Source organism: Penicillium manginii (assembly GCF_028828005.1).
Source record: "Penicillium manginii strain IBT 31320 chromosome Unknown utg000001l:1.0-3466041.0:1.0-3467806.0, whole genome shotgun sequence".
In the NCBI taxonomy this organism is placed as follows: Eukaryota; Fungi; Ascomycota; class Eurotiomycetes; order Eurotiales; family Aspergillaceae; genus Penicillium; species Penicillium manginii.
The window spans coordinates 3,179,546-3,201,709 of NW_026643102.1; the positions used below are offsets into that span (position 1 = coordinate 3,179,546).

The window sequence follows — 22,164 nt, forward strand, 5'->3', positions numbered from 1 at the left end:
AATGATGCTTCGTAACAGTTTGGAGATCAAGTGGAGCAGGTGGAGATCGGGCGAATTGCCGACCGAACCACGGAGACTTTTCTCCAACTCTGCTCTGAATGCTGCAGAATTTAATCAGGTTCAATATGTGTTCTATAAAAGATCATACAATTGAAGACTGGCTGACCAATATTCTATGATGTAGTTATTGGGTAGTATAAAATGTCTCCGAAGGTTGACGAAGAATGGTTAGCCTATAGTACTAGTAGTAGTACTAATAGTAGTACTAATTAAACATGCCGAGAGAAATCTTTGGAGAAATCTTTGCAGGCTTAGAAATCAGTAATTATCAATCTACAGGGTATACTACTATATAAATCAGATCCATTAGCACCCATTGAAACTGTATATACAATAATCTCTTTCCAATACCCTATACCCTCTACTCCCATCATGACTTGGCCAGATGTCCCCGTCACCCCCGCTGCGGGCATTTCTTACTTCACTCCGGCGCAGTCACCCCCGGCTGGCACTGCCCGTGACCCCCAAACCTCCGGCAAGGCCATCCCTAAACTTTTCAAGCCTTTGACCATCCGCGGCCACACTTTCCAGAACCGCCTGGGTGTGAGTTCATACTTTGATTTCTTTTTTTATATATTAAATTCTTGGCTAACAAAATATAACAGGTGGCGCCCATGTGCCAGTACAGTGCTGAGGATGGCCACATGACAGCCTGGCATATCGCCCACTACGGTGGCATTGCTCAGCGGGGCCCTGGAATGATCATCATTGAGGCTACCGGTGTTGTCCCCGAGGGTCGTATTACTCCCGGCTGTGTTGGTCTCTGGAAGGACTCTCAGATCGCCCCCCCTCAAGCAGGTCGTTGAGTTCGCCCACAGCCAGGGCCAGAAGATCGGTATCCAGTTGGCTCACGCAGGTCGCAAGGCCTCGACCGTCCCTCCCTGGTTGGGCGGTGTCACCGCCACCAACGCCGTCGGCGGCTGGACTGACAATGTCAAGGCTCCCAGCGCAATCCCCTTTGCTGATGGTGACATTGTCCCCAAGGCCATGACCGAGGATGATATCGAGGAGGTTAAGACCGCCTGGGTGGCTGCCGTCGAGCGCGCCGTCGCTGCTGGCGTCGACTTCATTGAGATCCACAACGCCCACGGATACCTGCTGTCTTCCTTCCTCAGCACCTCTTCCAACCAACGTACCGACAAGTATGGTGGCAGCTTCGAGAACCGCATCCGTCTCTCCCTGGAGATCGCCCAATTGACCCGCGACACCGTGGGCCCCAACATGCCCGTCTTCCTGCGCGTTTCCGCCACCGACTGGCTCGAGAAGAGCATGCCCGAGGAGAAGGGTTGGAAGCTGGAGGACACCGTCGAGTTCTCCCGCGCCCTCGCCGCCCAGGGCGCCATTGACCTGATCGATATCAGCACGGGTGGTGTACACGCTGCTCAGAAGGTCATTTCCGGCGTTGGATTCCAGGTCCCCTTCGCCAAGGCTGTCAAGGAAGCCGTCGGCAGCAAGTTGCTCGTGGCCGCTGTCGGTATGATCAACAACGGAAAGTTGGCCGAGCAGGTCCTCAACGAGGAAGGTATCGATTACATCTTGGTTGGCCGTGCCTTCCAGCGTGACAGCGGTTTGGCCTGGGCTTTCGCCAAGGACTTGGACGTGGAGATTTCCATGGCGGCTCAGATTCGTTGGGGCTTTACTAGCTTCCGTAATGCGTCCGAGTATATCCAGCCCAACTCGATGAAGGCGTCTATTTTTGATTAGATGATGATATGATACGATATTGCATAGCATATAGATTTGGAGTACGGTAGACAATATACATGTTTGGATGTTACGGGATTATTTAAGAATATAGACTTGAAGAATGTAGTTTCAAATGAATAGATGAAATTCTATTACTGCTAGTACTCTACTACTAGTACTCCAGGATAGTAGTACTAGTACAACATTCATGGCTCTAATGATGGGGCTCTTTCGTCTGATCCGTGCGGATGTCTCCCGTCGATGCGGAGGTGCGGCGCGGATCCGATGACCAGCATTTATTTAATCTAGCGCGAGTCTAAAACAGTAGAATTGTCAATTCATTTCAGTTCTCAATTTATCATTATTCTTAATTTTATCACACACTCTCTCATCTATACCATGCTCAGTCTACAAGGAAAAGTGGTTCTCATCACCGGCCTCGGCCAAACCACCGATGAAGGCTGGGGCATCGGCGCAGCGATAGCAACGCTCTTCGCCCGCCAAGGCGCCTCCATTTTCGGCGGAAACCGGTCCCTCTCATCCGCCAATCGAACCAAAAAGCGCATCGAAGAAGAAGGCGGAATCTGCGACGTGGTCGAGACGGACGTCACCAGTTCCCCTTCCGTCAAAGCGCTAGTGGACCAATGTATGCAGAAACACGGCCGGATAGACATTCTCGTGAGCAACGTGGGCCGCAGCGAGCCGGGGTGTCCAGCATCCATGTCGGAAGAAGTATGGCATTCACAGGTCGACATTAATCTGAATAGCCTCTACCTCGTTACCCACCACGTCCTGCCAATCATGGAGCAACAAGGATGGGGCAGCGTGGTCAGTATTGCTAGTATTGCGGGACTCCGATATATTGGTAAACCGCAGGTGGCATATTCGGCTACTAAAGCGGCCATGATGCAATTCACCACGGCGACAGCGGTCATTTATGCGGAGAAAGGTGTTCGCCTTAATACTGTGGTACCCGGGTTGATTTATACGCCATATACACAGGCTCTGGCTCAGCGGTATGCGCCTGGGGGTGATGAGGCGGCTTACATGAGGAAACGGGATGAGCAAGTGCCCATGGGAAGAATGGGGGATGCATGGGATGTTGCGCGGGCGGCACTTTTCCTGGCGTCGGATGAGGCGGGATACATTACGGGGCAGTCGTTAGTGGTGGATGGGGGGATTACTTCATCTACTGGGCGGGTGTAGGAGTAGTATCGACGATCGTGTATACTAGATAAAGTAAAAAAAGTATTCAAGTTGGATTTCGATAATTGTGAATATTCAAGTTATTTATGTCAATAATAGTACTCTGCGACTATAAGTGTTACTAAGGTGTAGTGCTACTGTATATTCTCTGTTCTCTTGCCCTTGCTGCATAAAATATACTCATTACATAATCAGCACTTTGGTGAAGCCCTTTGAAATGCACCCAATGACTAAGCAGAGTGGAAACACGGCCGGGTTGAAAAAAGAGAGAAAAGAGCAGGAGAAATCATTCAAGTTGGGGGAAATTGGGAGGTGACCATGTGAGGGGAATATTATGCACTGTAGACCCATCTATTCATACGATCAAACAAGCTCATGACTGACGTTAACCCCGGATGCCAATGATCGCCCCAGTGACTTTAGTGAAGTGAGGGCGATTTGGCGAGTATAGTGGGGCCAGGCTGGATGCAGCGGTACACCCAGTGAAAGTCGATGAAAATCCCTTTTCACCGGGTTTCCGAATCATTCTCTAGCTCTCGCACTAGCAGGGACCTGTATCGCCTGCACTCGGCCTAAAATCCTGAACACGGGCCCTCGGATGCATGCGCCCCATTCTGGATGGAGTGGATGGACCCGATATAAAGTCAGTCAACTGTAGCCATCTATTTCACCCCCAATTTCTGCCCCTTGACTCCTTCTTTGACTAGCATTTTCTCAAGTATACCCCTCTAAACCTCATCTTCATGGTGGATCACTCATTCACCTCTCACCCACCTCTTACCCCCCTCTCCTATATCGGAACCCCCCCATTTGGCCCGGCTAACTCCCCTTAATGCCTAGTTTTCTGACCGGGCGGACTGAATTTCCTGAATTCCTCCTCGAAAAGTACCGAGTACCCTGGGAAAGTGCCTCGTCTCGGTAAATCATCATGATTACGTGCTCGGGTAGTTTCATTTCTTCCGGCCGAGGGCCTGATGGGAAAAGGACAAGATGATTGAAAATCTGTAAATCTCTGCGTATATTATAACACCCCCTTTTTCCCTTTTCCTTCAGATACTGGAAATAAGAAGATTTCGGCAATCCAAAAAAGCCTATCCCCAGACTTGCTCCGTTCACATCCGGTGAGAAGGGAAAATAGCCTTTTAAAGGGAAATTTGGTACTGGCACGTCTTTAATTGTGGAACGCCACTCCATCATCCCATACCCTTCTCTTTCTGGTTCCTGGAGTGCTCTTACCAAGAACAACTCCCCCAAGCATTATTCAAGATTAAGACATGCTCAATACTTGTATCTGCATCCTACAAACATAAGCATCTTCATATTGTCATATACAAGTTGAAGTTTAGGCAGCCGATGAGAGCATCCGGCTGTCCCTTCCGCATCTTCAGCCCACGTGCCCCTTCCAAACAGTCTTGTTTTGTCTGATCTTTTGATTCCCTCACTTTCTCTCTTCATTCAAGTTGGTTCAAGTGGGTTGATATCCTGTATTCTTCTCAACCATGCTGCCTCCCGTGCCTCGCCTGGAGGATTACGGTATCTCGGCGGCAAGTGGTTTCCTGCCGGCTGAACCGCCACTGCACAACCTACCAGCTTTCTACGCCAAATGGGAAGCTATTGTCTGCAATCTGCAGCCTTTACTTCTGAGCAAGCGCATGCGTGCTGTCGTGGACTGTCTTCCGATTCTTTCTACGTCCAATCTTCGAACGGATGCCGAATGGCGCCGCGCATATGTGGTATTGGTTTTCATCTTGCATGGCTATGTCTGGGGTGGTGATCGACCAGCCGAGGTAGGGCTATACCAACATCCAGAGGGAATATCCAAATGGGACTGAACGGTGATACTGACAATCTTGTCGAACAGAGAATTCCCCCACAGCTTACACAGCCTCTCTTCGAGGTCTGTGAACGAGTGCAGCTGCCTCCAGTTGCAACCTATGCCGGCGTCTGTCTCTGGAACTACCGCCCAATCTTCCCCAACGAACCTACCGATAATCTGGATAATCTCGCCTGCTTGCAAACCTTCACTGGCTCCCTCGACGAGCAATGGTTTTTCCTCGTCTCAGTCGCCATGGAAGCACGTGGTGCAGCGTCGATCCCGCTGATGCTTCAGGCGATCGCCGCTGCGCGTCAAGACAGGGCTGAGATCGTGACGCAGTGCCTGCAGCGCCTTGCAGAGATCATAGATGAGATCAGCGGACTGCTCATGCGTATGTACGATAACTGCGACCCATACGTCTTCTACAATCGCATCCGTCCATACCTAGCCGGCAGCAAGAACATGGCCGATGCCGGGCTACCGAATGGAGTGCTCTATGACGATGGTCACAACACGCCCCAATACCGCCAATACGGCGGAGGCAGCAATGCCCAAAGCTCTTTGATCCAGTTCTTCGATATTGTCTTGGGCATTGAACACCGCCCAACTGGAGTCACACGGAAGGACCAAGCCTCTGCCGATGCCGAAGGTAGCCCGCGACCTCGACATGGCTTCATTCATGAGATGCGTGAATACATGCCTGGCCCACACCGACGATTCCTACAAGATGTCGAATCTGTCGCTAATATCCGGGCCTACGTCGAGGCTCACCGCAGCGATGCCGGCCTGTGCATCGCCTACGATGCCTGTTTGTCTATGTTGAGAGTGATGCGTGACAAGCACATACAGATCGTTTCGCGGTACATCATTCTTCAGTCACGGGGTGCGCGAGCTGCATCGCAACCCGGCGAACCCAGCAAGCCGGCTGTCAAGAACCTTGCTACTGCCGCACCCAAAGATAATAAGAAGTTGCGTGGAACTGGTGGCACGGCACTTATCCCATTCCTTAAGCAGGCGCGCGATGAGACGGGCGAACCGGCTATTGATGCATGGGCTCGACGTTTGCTCAGTAATGGCTCCGTAGATAAGGGCTCCGCTGCTCTTAGCAAGGTCGGCGAACAACCCGATGGTCATCTTGAGGTGGTTGGTCTATGTGGAACATGGACCGCTGATGATAGTGAAGGCGGAATCTGCCACTGGTAGGGGATACTTCCCCCATTTCTTCATTCTTTTTCTGCAATTTACTTTGAGCGTTCATATGCATTTGGGAACATATCTCCTGCTTCTGCAGTGAGCAAAGAAGGGCGTTAATGGATCTAATGGATTTAATGGATTTACCGATTTCCTAGTCTACCATACAAAGTATGACTATTACGATGTGCACAATTTCATCATATTGACCAAGCCCTCACTCCACACATTGTATCTTTGTTCTTCTACCGTGATCCACTGTAGACCGTCGAAGCTTCTCCTCCCCTGAATATCCGTTTCCATTGGCTCTTGAATTAGAATGGAAATGGAATGACGCAGCCCTCCACTACACTCGTGGCTTGACCACGTGATGTGACATCAGTGGATGATGTCATCGATCGCGGGTTTGAAATCTTGGAAAGGAAGGAACAATTGGAAAAGAAGACATGGGAAAGGGAATGTACGATTGATATAAAAAGAAGCTGAACCTCCAAGAGAAATCCATTCCGCACAGATAACTTTGAACTCGCTTCAACACACCACACTTCCACCTCAACCACCACCTCTTATCTACTTCACATCTATCTACTACATCTACAAAATGTCTACTGACAACGGCAACTCTTCTACTCTTGGCTCCATCGCCAACTCGGCCACTGGTATGGCCCAGCGCGCCTACGGTGCTGTGACTGGTGACTCTTCTGCCCAGGTAAACTTGTCTCTCACCATCCAAAACAAAACCATGATATACTAACAAACCCCAGAACAAGGGTGAAGTCGCCCAGGAACAAGCCAAGGCCCAAGATGAAGCCTCCCACACAACCGCCAAGCTCGGCCCTTTCACAGCCGACCCCAACACTGGCGCCGTCGCCCAGGATGACCCCAACCGCGCCACCGGCTCCTGGGACCAGACCATGGGTTCTACCAAGGAAGCCATTGGCAACGTGATCGGCAACGAGAGTCTACGCCGTGCAGGTGTTGAGCAAAACGCCGCGGGCAAGGAACAAGAGGCCAAGGGCCAGCTGAAGGACTGGGGCAGCGGTATGCAGAACCGTGCTCAGGGTACTCTTGGTTCGATCGGTGCGGCTGTCGCTGGTGACCGGGAGGAGGAGCAGAAGTTCCGCGATATGCATGATGAGGGTAAGGCTCGTCAGCGCGGTGCCGAGGCTGATATTGCCAAGAAGCAGGGTGTTTAAATCAAGCTATCCCTGGGATTTAAACGCAGTGGTGAAAGAGTGATGTTTTAGTTACTTTCTATCGGCGGGCTGCTAGCGGGGTGGTCTTAGCTTTGTTTTATTCTTATGGTTTATGATTCCCAATTTACGATCAACTATTCTCTTATGATCCGGCCTTTTGTAAATTTGTAGACTCTTTGAATGCGGATCTGTTTCTTCCCAAAACTAGTTTGGCCGAGAATCTGGCCGAGAATCTGACCGACCTTCAGATCATCGCACCGCTGGTGGAGACACTCCACCAGTTCCGCATTTCAACGTGGCCCATACTGCAGTCAACACAACTGCACCTACACTGATCGGCGCATCTGCTACATAACACATAACATCTAATGGCCAGTCCCCACTGTGCCCCGCGGTGGGAGGTCCGGGTACCATAGCTACCCTGCTGCACGACTCCGATATGAGCGGATTGGCTGTGCCCGCATCCTGGTGGGAACACTACCCCTACTTATATGGCCAGCTTCCCTCTATAATTTGAACCGAGGGTCGTTTCTTTTTCACTGGAACTTCCTAGCTTCCCATAAAATCACCATCCATCATCTTCTCCCCGATATGGCTGAACTAAGCAAGCCAAACCACCGCGCCTGGTGGAAAGAAAGCTCCGTCTATCAGATCTGGCCTGCTTCATTCAAAGATTCGAATAACGATGGCATTGGCGATATCCCCGGTATCATCTCCGAGCTGGACTATATCAAGAATTTGGGCGTCGATATCGTCTGGCTGTGCCCGTCCTACAAATCCCCCCCAGGTTGATATGGGCTACGACATTGCCGACTACTACAGTATCGCCGATGAGTACGGTACGGTCGCAGATGTCGAAAAACTGATCCAGGGGTGTCATCAACGGGGCATGAAGCTTCTTATGGACCTGGTGGTTAACCACACTAGTGATCAACATGAATGGTTCAAGCAATCGCGCAGTTCGAAGGATAATGAGTACCGGGACTGGTACGTTTGGCGACCTCCTCGCTACGACGAGAATGGTAACCGTCAGCCTCCGAACAATTGGATTTCCCATTTCCAGGGTGAGTTTCTAATCTACAATGAAAAGAGAAGGAAATAATAGAAGAAAAATAAAAAAAAAGCTTCGAGTTCTTCGTACTAACCAATCTGATCTTTAGGAAGTGCATGGCAATTCGACGAACATACCGGCGAATACTACCTCCATCTATACGCCACCGAGCAACCAGATCTCAACTGGGAACACCCTCCTGTCGTAAAGGCCGTCCATGATATCGTGCGATTCTGGCTCAACAAAGGCTGCGATGGTTTCCGCATGGATGTCATCAACTTCATCAGCAAAGACCAGAATTTCCCCGACGCAGAGGTCACAGACGAGCGCCGAGGGTGGCAATGGGGTGACAAGTTCTACGCCAACGGACCCCGTCTACATGAGTATCTCCAGGGCATTGGCGAGATTCTCAAAGAATACGACGCCTTCAGCGTAGGCGAGATGCCTTTCGTCAAAGACGAGAAAGAAGTCCTCAAGGCCGTGCAGTTCGACCGAAACGAAATCAACATGATCTTCAACTTTGAGCACGTCGATATCGACCACGGGCCCCATGGTAATAAATTTGAGCCCGGCGGCTGGAAACTTACCCAGCTTAAGGAGTTCTTTGCCCGCTGGCAGAGGTTTATGTATGCGAATGATGGGTGGAATGCGCTTTACTGGGAGAACCATGATCAGCCTCGCTCGATTGATCGCTTTGCGAATGCCCCGGAAGAGTACCGTCGTGTTTCCTCGAAAATGTTGGCCATTGCGTTGGCCTTGCAATCTGGCACCCCGTTCGTGTACCAAGGACAGGAAATTGGCATGCGAAATGTTCCCAAATCGTGGGGGATTGAGGAATATAAAGATATCGATTGCCTCAATCACTGGTATGGGTAAGTGAAGACTCTTATCTCACTGATGTGCTATTGAAATAGCATTTCGATTTGGGCTATAACTAACACGGTATCCGATGCATAGAGAACAGAAGAAGGACTACTTCAATGCGGAAGCCCAAGCCATTGCCCGAGAAGAGTACCAGAAGAAATCTCGCGACAACGCACGTACCCCGGTTCAATGGTCTGATGCCGAGAATGGTGGCTTCACTGGACCAGGGGTTAAGCCTTGGATGTCGGTGAACCCGGATTACGTTCGAGTCAATGCCGCGGCAGAAGTCAAGGACCCTAATTCAACCTACCACTTCTGGGCTTCGGTGCTTGGTCTTCGCAAGAAGTATCTCGACATCTTCGTTTATGGAGACTGGGTCCAGGTTGACGAGCCCAATGAGGAAGTGTTCGCGTTTACTCGTCAATATGAGAATCAGAAGGCGTTGGTCGTGTGCAACTTCACTGCGAAGGCTGTGGATTGGGACGCTGGAAGTAATGAGGTCTCTTCTATCAAGGAAGTGATTCTCAACAACTACGACAGTACTGCGGAAGCTACACAGCGCTTTGGCAGCGGAAAGTGGTCACTCCGACCTTATGAGGCCATAGTTGCTCTTCTGTAGACCAGTGTGCCCATGGGATATCGACACCACGATCACAATATATCGAATGGTACATAAATTGAATCAATCAAAATTAGATTTCAACCAGCTTCTCATGTTTCGATCATAACCACAATTTTAGTCCCTCGGTGATCTCCGCCGCACCAGGAAGGTCTTTCGTATCGGAGCCCACTTATCCACCGGTTCCCCGCAACTGATAAGCCCAGCAATTCATTGACCTTCACCCCTCGTCGCAACCCTTCCCAAGGCCAACTTCCTCCTTCAATATACACACATGTATACACAATGACAGCACAGGAAACCCCTCTACCAGCACACCTGGACCCAAATACCTACCCGCGCTATTCACACGATGCGACCAAAAACATCCACCTAACATTAACCTACACCCCCCCTCGACGCGAATACGTACCTGTCGCAAACCTCCTCCCCGCCGCCGGCGCAAATGTCCTATTCCTCGGCACAACGCGCGATACGTTCGAAGGACGGCCCGTGTCCCAACTCAGCTACACAACCTACCCACCTCTGGCGCTGAAGACGTTGACGGAGATTGCCGAGGCGGCCGTGGAGAAATATCGGCTTTTGGGCGTGAGCATTGCGCATCGGATGGGGGTTGTGCCGATTGGGGAGGCTTCTATTGCTATTGCGATTAGTTCGGGGCATCGGGGTGCGGGGTGGAGGGCTGGGGAGGAGGTTTTGGAGGCTTGTAAGGAGCGGGCGGAGATTTGGAAGAGGGAGGAGTTTTTGGATGGGGGGGATGGAGTGGAGGGCCAATGCTGATCGGGATGCTGAGGGGAAGTTGAAGGGTGGCGAGGCCAAGTGAGATGTGCTAGTGTGACTTGAGGGTTGGTGGTGGTTTTGTTCTGATTGATGGCTTCGAGAGACCTAGGTGGAGGATTGGATAGACTACGTACGATGAAGGAATGTATGTACCGTGTATATAAGATCGAATATGTGAGGCATTGTTTGACTCTCCCTAATTGGAATCGATTGGCGTATCCGGCAGGGTGATTCGAGAGATAGTAGACAGACAGAGACAGGCTGTAGCTTGGATATTTACAATGAGCAGGGTATTCGGATTTAATAGGGCTATGGTACATTTTGATAATACATGTCGGCGCAATTACTCTAGCTTGAGCGGCTTACCCTCGCGCTTCCAGTCGTTGATGTGCTCTAGGATAACCTTGGATGCAGACTCGGGGGTGTCCTGGCGACCGATGCACTCGACAAAGTCGTTGTCGGGGTCTGTCGGGATCAATTAGCCTTTCAGTAACACGGATTGAAGAAGCGGTATATCTTACCCATCAGATAGAAGTAGATACTGTGATCAACCAAGTAGTCCTCGCCCGCTTTAACATCCCGAGGCGTGCTGAAGTAGACGCGGTACTGTTTGCAAACATTCTTCACCTGCTCGTAGGTGCCAGTCAAACCAATGATGCCAGGGTGGAACTCCTTCAGATATTCGCGCAGCACCTCGGGGCTATCACGAGCAGGGTCACAGGTAATGAAAACGGGCAGGAAAAGCTTGTCATCCTTGGTGACCTCCCGAACCTTGTCGATAATCTCGGCCATCTTATCCAATTCGTCGGGGCAGATATCGGGGCAGTGGGTGAAACCGAAGTAGACCTATAAATCATCACACGAGTCAGAAACAGTCCAGCGATTGATCGATCCATCCCAGCAGAACCGATCCCCATCCAGATTGAACACTCACAAAGCTGTATTTGCCCTTCAGATCCTCCGCAGTGAACTCCTTCCCATCCAGATCCTTCAGCGTAAATGGACCGCCGACCTTGGGCTTTCCAACACCTTTGCTCATCTCCGCAATACGTTTGCGCTCCAGACGAGCCTTCTCGACCCGGAAGTAAATCATCATGCCCGCGCCAGTCAGCACGAAGAGCAACGCCGCCTTCCACGAGAAGGGGCCGGTAGAGTTGCGCTGCTTCAATTGGCCCATAGTCTTGGCGCGAGCGTAAGAGGCACTCGTCGAAAAGTTATTTCGGAGTTCCAAAGCACTCTTGATGTTCTGATTACAGCGAGGGCGCTGCGCTTGGCTGTAGGCTCGGCATTGTGATCGCGACGTGGTGCGGAGGAGAGGGAGGAGGCGGTGGGATTGAGAGGATTCGGGGACGGCAATGGCTCGCGTGGCCTGGCCGAGTAGGCCGGCCATTCTCAAGGAAGACGACATTGTCTTTGTGGGGTGTTGGGGGATCGAAAGGTTCAATCAGTTCAGATGCCGCGAGCTTCCCAAAAGTCTCCGGATCGTCGCCTGATTGGGTTAGTGTGTTATGCCTGAGGCAAAAAGGCACGAATAATCACATTGCATGATTGGAGAGTATGAAAATATGATTCTTCTTCTATTTAGAGGGCTGTGATATTGACTCATTGATTTCTAGTGTCTATCAAAGTCTCCTTAGGTACCAGTCTTGCAGTGAAGTTGAGTTGGTTGGAATTGAGGCAGATGGATCAACTTGAAGTAGTAGTACGAGTACTACTGAGAATAGAATCGATTGATTCCGACGTTGTAATTAATTAATAATGCTGAACAGACATAATCGAATATCAAGTAGTAAACATAGCTCTAAACAAGACTCGGAACAAGACAAAAGGCATGGAAATGGAAACACTATTAATCATATTCTAACATCACCAGCAGATAATCAAGTCGTGATCATCAGGATCTTGTTTTGATACTTTTCATTCCGCTGGGAAACAAGGTTTTCTAGAACCCATTTTCCTGCATCTTCCCTGGTGATGGTATATCCGATAGCCTCTGACTCCCGACCAGTCTTATGGTCCTCAATGCCAACCCGAACCGTCCTGGTAGTCTCGCCATCAGTCAAGAGACTTCCCCGAACGATCGTATACGATTCACCACTCTCGATGAGCTTTTCTTCCATGACTTGCTTGTCCTTGTGGGGCACCTGGAGAAGCACAAGGTAGAAAAATGCCAACACGATGGGGTAATCGCGACCATATTTCGACATTCCAGTGGTGCTGAACGGGATGATGTGCGGATTGCCAGTGAGGCCCGCATTTCGAAGCTGAGCAAGGGCCTCGAGGACATTCGCCATGGCGTTTTGACAAACGGTGGGGTCTTCGATGCTCATTTTCCATTTAACCCATACTGGTCGACTGCCGATGGTGGAAACGATGAAGTCGACTAGTTTCCCGTTTCCTGCGTCCAGGCACTGCGTGACAACTTTGATATCGCGCGCATTTCCCTCGACGATTTTCAGGTTGGGTGTTGACTCTGATGGGAAAATAGAGGAGAGCTTTGAGGGCACTCGACAGAGTGCTGTACATTGGTAGCCAGCAGCGACGGCGTGTTTGAGTGCCGACAGGCCAACTCCGGTGCTAGCACCGATGAATGCGATGGTTTTGTTCGAAGTCATCATGAATGTTGGGTTGATTCAAGTGGGTGGTATATGGTAATTTGAATGTTTCCAGTAGCCAGTTGGTTGCTGGAGATTGTGGTATTGAAATATTGTGTTGATGAGCTGGATAATTGTCGACCTGGGGGTATCCAACTATTTTATGTACAGGTTAACCGCCATGGGACATACCGAAAGATGACCGAAATGGAGATGGAAGGTCAGATCTTCAATAAACTCGGCCAGGTTTCGCTTTATGAAGGAGTCACTCACTTTTTGGGTGGCTGTGGCTGTCCGCTTTGCCTCATCCGGTCGCTGACATCTCGGACATCACAAGCGCAGGCTTGACATCGTCAATACTGTGAGAGGGAATGCTCGGATCATAATCACTTAGTGATTGGCCTAGCTATCACACAATAATAGTATGTCGCAGCCTGCAACATTCCCCAGCTCGCCTAGGCCTAACCTCGCGTCTGCGTCGGTCCTCGCGTCTGCGTCGGTCCTCGCGTCTGCGTCGGTCCTCGCGTCGGGCTCGGCTTTGGAGGCCGAAAAACACGCGAGGGTGGCTGACGGTGAAGCCTCATCCTCATCCCCCGCCTCTAAGCCACGCAGCTGCGTGACTTGTAGAACCAGGAAAGTCCGCTGTGATAAAAAGTCTCCATGTTCAAATTGTCGTCGCGCGAATATCTCTTGTGTTCTCCCAACTGCAGATCGACAGCCAAGATGGGCTCGGCGTCTCCAGCAGGGACCATCGGGCGACGTCATGAATCGACTCCGAAGCCTGGAGAATCTTGTCAAGCATCTGAGTAGTCAGCTTGATGAAGCTCATGCTGCGGCTTCTGCTGGGGGTTCACCCGATGTGAATTTCGGCGGCGGCCACGAAGCAGACGCTAACAATCGAATGGGCAGTCTGTCTGCACACCCGGGCAAGATGGACACCCGGTTTGGGAGACTCGTCGTCGAAGATCCCAATCGAAGTCACTATATTGGTAGTGGTTTTTGGTCACGGGTTGATGACGAGGTATGTAAATTCACTTCACTTAATGTCACATTTAGACAGAAAAGGGTCACTGACTCGATGGCTAGTTGAATGATCTGAAGATGGATACACAACATCTAGCACTCGAGGGGAACGAAAGCTCTGACGATGAAGAATCATTTGGAAAGACTCCATCTACCCAAGAGCTTGAGAGGAGCCCTCTCGAGCGAAATTCGTTCATCTTTAGACATAATCTCACCCCAGCGACCCCTGATCTTCGGGAGTTTCACCCACTGCCGTCGCAAATTCCTTTCATTTTAGACATTTTCTCAGAGAATGTGAACTCAGTCACTCAATGCGTGCACATGCCTGTCGTCACCAAGATGATACGGGACCTACGAGGCGACATGACTCGGCTTACTGCGGTCAATGAAGCCTTGTTGTTCTCAATCTACTATGCGGCAATCACATCTATGGAGAACGACGATATTGTCATCAACTTCGGGTGTACGAAGCAGGAGTTGAATCTCAAATATCGTCTCGGTCTTGAACATGCCCTCGCAAAGGCCGATTTTCTCAATGTCCCTGATCTCGTTTTAGTACAAGCCTTTGTCAATTTCCTTGCCCTTCTCCGCCGACACGACAGCCCAAGATATGTTTGGATGATGACTGGTCTGGCCATCCGCATGGCTATATCCCTGGGTCTCCACCGGGATGGCTCGAAGTTTGCAAATTTGAGTCCATATGATGTCGAGATGAGGCGCAGAGTTTGGTGGGGTATTTGCATGCTTGATGTTAGAACATCAGAGGATCAGGGAACTGAATTCACTATCGCTGAAGGGAGTTTCGATACCAAAATTCCTTCCAATATTAATAATGCAGATATAGGGCCAGATATCCAAGAGATACCCCCTGAGCGTGAGGGGTTAACCGACATGTCTTTCCCACGGATGTCCGCTCAAACAGTTATGATTGTAAGGGAAATGATGACAAAAAACGCCCAATCATCAACCATTCAAGAACAGACCCGTCTGCTACATGATATCTACCAGGCCACAGAAAAAGTCTATCTGCAATATGCGACCGAATCGAGTATTGCGTACTGGGTTTCAGTCACGATTGCGCGTCTTGTCACGGCCAAGATGACATTATTTGTATATCTGCCGCATCTATTTTCCTCTCCAAATGAGCAGCTCACGGGCGAAATAAGAGCTAAACTTCTCATTTGCGCAATCGAGGTTGCGGAATACAACCATGCTCTTAATACCGAGCAAGCATGTCGCCACTGGCGCTGGGTCTACCAAACATACACCCACTGGCATGCAATCGTCTATATTCTCATTGAGATTTGTCGAGTACCATGGTCGCCAATTGTGGAAAGGGCTTGGATTGCCCTTCACAGTGCCTGGTTGATTCCTCCACAGTCACATATGAATCAAAACCCACAGTTTTGCTTTCCCTGAAAAGACTGATGTCAAAGGCTCAAGCACATCGTCAAAGCGAGATTTTGCGGTTGAGAAGTGACCCCGAAGCCGTCACAAGTATAGAGGAGGATCATGGGAAGATGCAACCCCCAGCCAGTCCTGAGTTGGCTTCCGAAGGAGTTTCATCGTTCGAAAGATGGCGCCAACTAGTGACGGATCACGGATTGGATGAAAAATACGCGATAAAAGACGATACTATTGGACCGGGCAACAAGTCCTTCGTGCACACAGGTCTTGAATCTACTTCAGCCCATGGCTTTCAGTCAACTGGTAATTTCGGCCTGCCCGAACTTAACCCAGCAGACGGTGGTCCCGTAGACTTTGGGTCGGCTATACAGCCTGATTCCTTTCAATCAGTATCTGGAAATACTGTGCAAGAAACAATAGGCATGTTTCCAGAGGCTCCGGAATACCAGTCAAGTGGTGAGCCAATTGGCCCAGGAATAGTTACTTGGGTGTGGGATGAGGAAGTGCCTTCTAATTCGAACATTGTCTCTACTGATATCAACATGGACATCGATGACATCGATTGGTATGGCTGGGTTGAATCTGCAAAAAGCATGCAGTGGGATGAAAGGCCAAGTGGTGATCCTTGAGACAACAATCAACACTATGATACAATTTCTTCCAGCTTCTACTTCTTTGGAAGATTTTTTCCCCTAGGTACAATCTAATTTTAGAAAGTCCGAGTTATCGGTACATTCTACGCCAAATCAAAGTCGGTGGGCTTTTTGATACTGTTTCAAGATTTGAAAATATTCACTGCTCACACGGATTTCTTTCTCTGGGCCTCAAAACCGCGGATGTGCGATAAGCCTGAATATCACCATTTCACCGGCCCAAAAATCTCACCATCAGCAACCGTCTTCCTCACTGCGGTAGAAAGGGAGTCCTGACGTGAGAGTTTAGCTTCAAAATCTTCAATCCAATTGTTTGAAAACTCACCATTGTTTCAAATGGCGCAGTATTACCCCACCAATTGGGCAAAGTGGCTCCGGGGAATGTAATGGCGAAGAAAATCACAATTGTGGAAAGAATGAGTCCAGTATCAAGTCCCGCAGCAGTGATATAATTGTAAGTGTGCCACCAACCCCGCCATCGGCGGTGAATCCAGTAATTAAAAATGAGCCCAAACATAACCCAAGAGAAATAACTTAGTGGGGTAGCCCTGCGTAATCCCAAATGTCAGAAATAATCTATTGCTGTCGGGGCAGCTTACCTACGGTGGAATCCAGGACATGGCCCCAAGCATTCTATGAACCACGTTAGCACCGGCACTTGACACGCTGAGTTGACTACAACTTGAAGATACTTACACAGGTGCATTCAAGAGCCTGGCCTTTGATCGAGGAAACACCCGCATCAGGATATAGAAGGCGACTGGAAGTAGTGCACCTAATAGCCAAAACCATAATATGCTGTTGTAGATTTTACCTGGCCCGAACATCCGTTGAGGACCAATAACTCCTATAGGACTCTGATCAGTCACGTAGCTATATTGAATTCAGGTGAAAGGACTCGGAGTATCTACCCCATGTAATGCTGTTCGAGAAGAATGCTCTGCCATTGGGGCATGTGAAGTGTGCCTTTTGGTCGCTGCATATCATTATTTGTTAGAGATTGAAAATAAATTTAGTGGGGTCATATAACTCACGAGGCGCAAACGTTCTCAATATTACCCAAAGTCCAGTTCATAACCGCAATCTGAACAAAACAAGCCCAGAGTGTTGCGACAACTTGGCACGTGAAAGTAACACGAGGTGGAACCTTCATATAGTGCGCAATCTTGAGATCTTGGCAGAAGGATTGCCTGGAGAGTATTAGCAATATTTCTGGAAAAGCTTTCTTGTGCGGACTATGTGAGAGCATACGCTTGTCCCAACGTGATAGTACTGAAAACTTTGAAAACCATCACCCCGATTGGCTTTCCAGGGATCATAAAGCCGGCTAGGAATGGTGATATAACATTGAGGGCTAGAACTGTTAGCTTGATCTGACAGGTTCGATTTTCGATGCGTACATAGTTGAATGTTTGTGATTGCGAGGATCATACACGTCGGGACCTGCTAGCTGTTAGATCATGTTTTGCTGATATGAAGTCCATACGTACGATAAATACCGCTGCAATGATAATTGATACAAAAAGACCCCACCCTATATTATTGTCAGTTTTAATCAACACGGGAATATTTGAGCTTCTTACAAGGGAGTTGTGAGTCGTATGCCAGAATACCTGCCAAGCCTAATGCAATAGAAGCAACACCTAATGCCGCATACCACCATTCAGGTACTTCGCGGTATTTCTTCATCAGAACCAAATGGATATCAGGCTCCTGCTCACGGGCTGTCGTAAATCGGTGCCAGATTTCTTTGCGATGGAATAAGATGATATGCACAACGGCCGCGGTCAAAGCAGCAAAAGAAAGACCGTAATTTAAGGCAAATGTTGGAGCAAGAAACATCGGCGAGTATGCTTTGTATTTTTGCTCATCAAAAGAGAAGTTTTCCCCTAGAATTTTGGTAACATTGTAGGACTGCTGAGTGTTGTCAAAAGTCGACGAGGTGTTGATAGGAACATAGGCAGAATAACTGAAGTTATGGTTAATTTGTATTAAAGCTATCCATTTCAAAATTACTCACAAGGCCCCAGTGTAAGAGATTCCAATCGTAGCAAGTACAATGAATACCGTCAGTCCAATCAACGTATTGACTATGGCGTGTGCTGGAGCCAAAAGCGGATCAAGGAGATAAGCCGAGACATAGCTAGTTTCCGTCAGTAAGTATCGGAGATCTATAGGGCTGGGATAGGGATAAACCAACGTCCAGTCAAAGGTAATCGGGATCAATGATAGCCCTGAAAACCCGCCGAATAGCTGGTTCAATACCACATTGTTTGGGCGTATCCCTGTACATCTTATTTTAGCTCTCAGAAAAAGAATTCCACAAAAGGACACTTACAGGTAACAAATGCGAAGACCGAAAGACCTTGCCAGATCACACCTGGGACCCTTTTAAAGATTGAGTAATAATTCATCTAGCTCTTTACAATTTGCGACTTACCAATACCAGAAAAATGCACCAGCCATAACGTACATGAAGTATCGATACCTGGAGACTCTCCAACCATCTGTCTCGGATGGATCAGACGGCCGCTTATCATGGAGAGCGTGGAACAGAGCAGTGTTGGCAAATTGGCCAGGCCATATCATAGCAGCAGGCCTAATCCTCATTAGCATGGTACATTCAGAGCACAATTTGACTCACCAGATCAAGAATCTGCGAAAGATTCCAGCCAAAGCAATCCCAACCACCTGACTACTCAGCGCAAATAGCAACTGAAAGCCCCAACCAATTTCCATATCATAGAAAGCTTCTGAAGTCAGTACCAGGTGATTATGAAGAGGGTTCAATCTTACGTTTCGCTTTCAAGGCTAGGAGAGCATCGGTGCAATAGGCATACCCTATCGACACGCTATAAAGGTGTTAGAAGTGACCTCGTGATATTTGGGCACTCTTACTTGGCCATAATCTAATGATTGTTAGTATGTCAAAATTTAATGAGGACCACCTGGGCATGCTTTTTTACCGTAACAACCGTATGTTCCTTGATAGTGAAGGGTCCTGTGTTCAATGTCCATCGTAACCCAAATGTATTGAACACCTTAGTTGGCATAACTTTAGCCCAGAAACATCCAATTGGATAGACAAGCAATTGTACAACAATGGCTGGAAAAGAGATAGCAGGGCTTCTATAAAATTGTTTAGGCGGTTTCCTTTTTTCAAAAAAAAAAAAGACAAAAGCCAATAGACATTGATTACGGACCTCATGCTCAGAAACATGTTCAGCCCGCTACCAACAGTCGTGAAAAGTAGCCCAAGGATCCATGCACGCACTGTGTTCGCAACTTCCCCATTGTCGACGTTGCGCACAGCCGCGCGGACGGAATCATACTGCGAATCCTGCGCAAGTGACTTGTCCAATTCGACTGCTTTCTCGTGATCACCATTATCAACGGCTTCTTTGATCGCGTCAAGTTTCTCCTGGGGTAAATTTGGATCCCATTGATGAGACAATTCAAATTTCTGTAGCTCCTTTATATTGGTATCTGTCGCTATTTTTTCCTGTGCGAGTTCCTCCGACTGCGAGGGCGAGATGCCGTCGATCTCGGGGACAGATGCCAGTGGAGGCATCACGACGAAACTGGGGAGATTTTGTTAGACAGACAAAAAATAGCAGTATGACGATGCCGAGGTCTATATAATAGGAGCTTATCATAAGGGCGGCCTAAGGTTCCACCCCCACCTAAGATAAGCTTGTCCAAGCACTGCGGCGTACGGGATGCAACATGGTTTCCCCGCATCCTAACGGCAGGGCGCGCAGGCCCGATAACGAAAATGACCTATTTAGGCAAAAACGCGGAGTAAGATAGCACTAGCACCACTACAACTGCTTGCGATGGTCTGCTGACTTTGTTGTGACCAGTCAGATAGCCAGTCGGATGAACACAAGAGGCAGGACAGCATCCACCTGCTACAGTAGGATCAATCCCGATTACGTATGGCTGTTCGGACTCAAACTATTGGCCCGCAGACATTCCACCTGCAGTTAATTGTAATTATTTACCGCTCCACGCATTGAATGATTCCTTCATCCCTTTCCCGCTCATTTACGCGACCCCTCACGAGTTCGCAGAATATTCAAGTGAGGATGACATTGATTACTTTTCACAATGGGCGTCCCCAGCCCGAGCTATCAGAATCGACTTTGCGTGGTCTGATTGAGCGAATAACGGAAGATCTGAGAGATATTGAAGCATTTCTTCCCATCAAAATATCGACTAGAAGAAGGGAAAGAATACGCGAGTTCCTTACGGCGGAGCTAAACTCATTGAAGCAATATGAACGGGATTTTCAGCGCTTGAACCAGGAGAGCCAAGTGGACTACCTGCTCATTAAGAATTACATGGAGCGTGAACTCCGACAGTTGGACCTCGATTGCAAACAAGATGAGAAGGCATCTGCGCTGATTCCATTTGCGACTATATTGGTTGATCTTTGTGAGGCGAGGGCCTTCGTTCTGCCAATTAATTCCCAGGAAGCTGCCCAGAAGTTGTTTGAGGTACAGGTTGGAATTGCTGAAGTCATTGAAAAGGTCGAAAATGAAAGCACTGCGCAGTCGATTGAAAAACCCGTGGCATTCCGCGCGGCTCGCACAATTGATGCCCTGCGTGACCATCTCAACGAGTGGTATCTATTCTACAAAGGATACGATCCATCTTTCGATTGGTGGGTGTCGAGCCCATACGGTATCGTGGAAAAAGGTCTGCAAAATATTTCCGCAATTGTTCGAGATCGCCTTGTTGGAATCAAGGCAGGGGATGACGGCGCGATTGTTGGGCAGCCCATTGGACGCGAAGGACTTCTTGCCGATCTTCGAGCGGAAATGATCCCTTACAGCCCCGAGGAACTCATCTCTATTGGAGAGAAAGAATTCGATTGGTGTATCGGGGAACTGAAGAAAGCCTCGAGCTGTATGGGCCTGAAGAGCGACTGGAAACAAGCTCTTGAAAAAGTCAAGAATGAGTACGTGGAGGCTGGGAAGCAAACACAATTAGTCAAAAAACTTTTCAACGAAGCTGTGGAATTTGTTGAAAAGCATGATCTCGTCACAGTTCCATCTGTGGCAAAAAATGCGTGGCAGATGTTTATGATGTCGCCAGAAAGACAGAGGGTCAACCCATTTTTTCTCGGCGGGGATTCAATCATTGTATCATATCCGACTGATACGATGGATCATGAGGCGAAGCTGATGAGCATGCGAGGTAACAATGTTCACTTCGCGCGTGCAACAGTATTCCATGAAATGATCCCAGGACATCACTTGCAAATGCACGTCAATGCCAGATCTAAACCTTATCGACGCATTTTTGACAGTCCATTCTCAGTGGAAGGATGGGCCCTCTACTGGGAATTTTTGCTCTGGGACGACGAAAGATTCGTGAAAACACCCGAAAATCGGATTGGAATGCTTTTTTGGCGGCTTCATCGGTGTGCCCGTATTATATTCTCGATAAAATTTCACCTTGGTCAAATGGCGCCTCAAGAATGCATCGATTTGCTTGTGAATGCGGTTGGACATGAATACGCAACAGCGGAAGGAGAGGTTAGGCGATCTCTGAGTGGTGAATATTCACCACTCTATCAGATCGGCTACATGGTGGGCGCAATACAGATTCATGCCATGCGAAAAGAGGTCGTGGGCCAGGGCATAATGAGTGAAAAGATATTCCACGACACATTCTTGAAAGAAAATCGGATGCCAAATGAGATCATGCGGGCATTGATGCTGGGCAAGAAGTTATATCCGAATTATAGGCCGAGCTGGAGATTCTATTCGGATGCGAAATAATAGCTAAGCTCTCCTTATTGACCTCCGAGGATAAACAGACACCCTCGTTGACTTGACCACCTTTTTGGAGTTGATGAACTTCATTGCATCCTTGTATATGAGTCTTTTCCGAGCTGTTGCCTTCTGTAGATACTCTCCTCTGGGGGCGTTTGATGTTGAACCGACGTAGAACTCGGCGAATTGTAGAGCGAGATGGATGGTCGGGAATCTGGACACGGAGCTCAAAATA

At 48.9% G+C, this 22,164-nt stretch overlaps 11 protein-coding genes across 11 annotated transcripts; 8 read left to right on the forward strand and 3 right to left on the reverse strand.

The window, feature by feature from the left end:
* Window positions 1-432: 432 nt before the first annotated feature.
* On the forward strand, window positions 433-1,764 carry N7533_001177 (NADH:flavin oxidoreductase/NADH oxidase; the record flags this gene model as incomplete). The annotated part of the gene is made up of 3 exons (XM_057097827.1): window positions 433-603; window positions 666-815; window positions 859-1,764. 3 exons carry the CDS (start codon window positions 433-435, stop codon window positions 1,762-1,764), a joined length of 1,227 nt encoding a protein of 408 aa, XP_056966320.1.
* A 381-nt stretch (window positions 1,765-2,145) lies between these two features.
* N7533_001178 (SDR family NAD(P)-dependent oxidoreductase) lies at window positions 2,146-2,952 on the forward strand (the record flags this gene model as incomplete). Its single annotated transcript, XM_057097828.1, has 1 exon — window positions 2,146-2,952. The coding sequence occupies one exon, from the start codon at window positions 2,146-2,148 to the stop codon at window positions 2,950-2,952; it is 807 nt and encodes a 268-aa protein (XP_056966321.1).
* Window positions 2,953-4,451: 1,499 nt separating this feature from the next.
* On the forward strand, window positions 4,452-5,971 carry N7533_001179 (indoleamine 2,3-dioxygenase; the record flags this gene model as incomplete). The annotated part of the gene is made up of 2 exons (XM_057097829.1): window positions 4,452-4,739; window positions 4,814-5,971. The coding sequence occupies 2 exons, from the start codon at window positions 4,452-4,454 to the stop codon at window positions 5,969-5,971; spliced, it is 1,446 nt and encodes a 481-aa protein (XP_056966322.1).
* A 589-nt stretch (window positions 5,972-6,560) lies between these two features.
* Window positions 6,561-7,155, forward strand: N7533_001180 (uncharacterized protein; the record flags this gene model as incomplete). Its single annotated transcript, XM_057097830.1, has 2 exons — window positions 6,561-6,668; window positions 6,724-7,155. 2 exons carry the CDS (start codon window positions 6,561-6,563, stop codon window positions 7,153-7,155), a joined length of 540 nt encoding a protein of 179 aa, XP_056966323.1.
* Window positions 7,156-7,746: 591 nt separating this feature from the next.
* Window positions 7,747-9,689, forward strand: N7533_001181 (glycoside hydrolase family 13 protein; the record flags this gene model as incomplete). Its single annotated transcript, XM_057097831.1, has 4 exons — window positions 7,747-7,916; window positions 7,978-8,219; window positions 8,316-9,078; window positions 9,164-9,689. 4 exons carry the CDS (start codon window positions 7,747-7,749, stop codon window positions 9,687-9,689), a joined length of 1,701 nt encoding a protein of 566 aa, XP_056966324.1.
* Window positions 9,690-9,974: 285 nt separating this feature from the next.
* On the forward strand, window positions 9,975-10,469 carry N7533_001182 (molybdopterin synthase catalytic subunit; the record flags this gene model as incomplete). The annotated part of the gene is made up of 1 exon (XM_057097832.1): window positions 9,975-10,469. One exon carries the CDS (start codon window positions 9,975-9,977, stop codon window positions 10,467-10,469), a length of 495 nt encoding a protein of 164 aa, XP_056966325.1.
* A 343-nt stretch (window positions 10,470-10,812) lies between these two features.
* N7533_001183 (SCO family protein) lies at window positions 10,813-11,877 on the reverse strand (the record flags this gene model as incomplete). The annotated part of the gene is made up of 3 exons (XM_057097833.1): window positions 10,813-10,934; window positions 10,991-11,315; window positions 11,404-11,877. 3 exons carry the CDS (start codon window positions 11,875-11,877, stop codon window positions 10,813-10,815), a joined length of 921 nt encoding a protein of 306 aa, XP_056966326.1.
* Window positions 11,878-12,349: 472 nt separating this feature from the next.
* Window positions 12,350-13,084, reverse strand: N7533_001184 (NAD(P)-dependent oxidoreductase; the record flags this gene model as incomplete). Its single annotated transcript, XM_057097834.1, has 1 exon — window positions 12,350-13,084. One exon carries the CDS (start codon window positions 13,082-13,084, stop codon window positions 12,350-12,352), a length of 735 nt encoding a protein of 244 aa, XP_056966327.1.
* Window positions 13,085-13,487: 403 nt separating this feature from the next.
* On the forward strand, window positions 13,488-16,122 carry N7533_001185 (uncharacterized protein; the record flags this gene model as incomplete). Its single annotated transcript, XM_057097835.1, has 3 exons — window positions 13,488-14,084; window positions 14,150-15,392; window positions 15,467-16,122. The coding sequence occupies 3 exons, from the start codon at window positions 13,488-13,490 to the stop codon at window positions 16,120-16,122; spliced, it is 2,496 nt and encodes an 831-aa protein (XP_056966328.1).
* A 227-nt stretch (window positions 16,123-16,349) lies between these two features.
* N7533_001186 (uncharacterized protein) lies at window positions 16,350-19,717 on the reverse strand (the record flags this gene model as incomplete). The annotated part of the gene is made up of 19 exons (XM_057097836.1): window positions 16,350-16,418; window positions 16,472-16,694; window positions 16,750-16,779; window positions 16,843-16,993; window positions 17,058-17,122; window positions 17,181-17,336; window positions 17,398-17,500; window positions 17,547-17,589; window positions 17,637-17,680; window positions 17,730-18,115; window positions 18,167-18,289; window positions 18,347-18,431; window positions 18,485-18,534; window positions 18,587-18,745; window positions 18,791-18,896; window positions 18,943-18,998; window positions 19,045-19,055; window positions 19,113-19,275; window positions 19,350-19,717. 19 exons carry the CDS (start codon window positions 19,715-19,717, stop codon window positions 16,350-16,352), a joined length of 2,391 nt encoding a protein of 796 aa, XP_056966329.1.
* Window positions 19,718-20,234: 517 nt separating this feature from the next.
* On the forward strand, window positions 20,235-21,935 carry N7533_001187 (uncharacterized protein; the record flags this gene model as incomplete). Its single annotated transcript, XM_057097837.1, has 1 exon — window positions 20,235-21,935. One exon carries the CDS (start codon window positions 20,235-20,237, stop codon window positions 21,933-21,935), a length of 1,701 nt encoding a protein of 566 aa, XP_056966330.1.
* Between the last annotated feature and the right edge of the window lie 229 nt (window positions 21,936-22,164).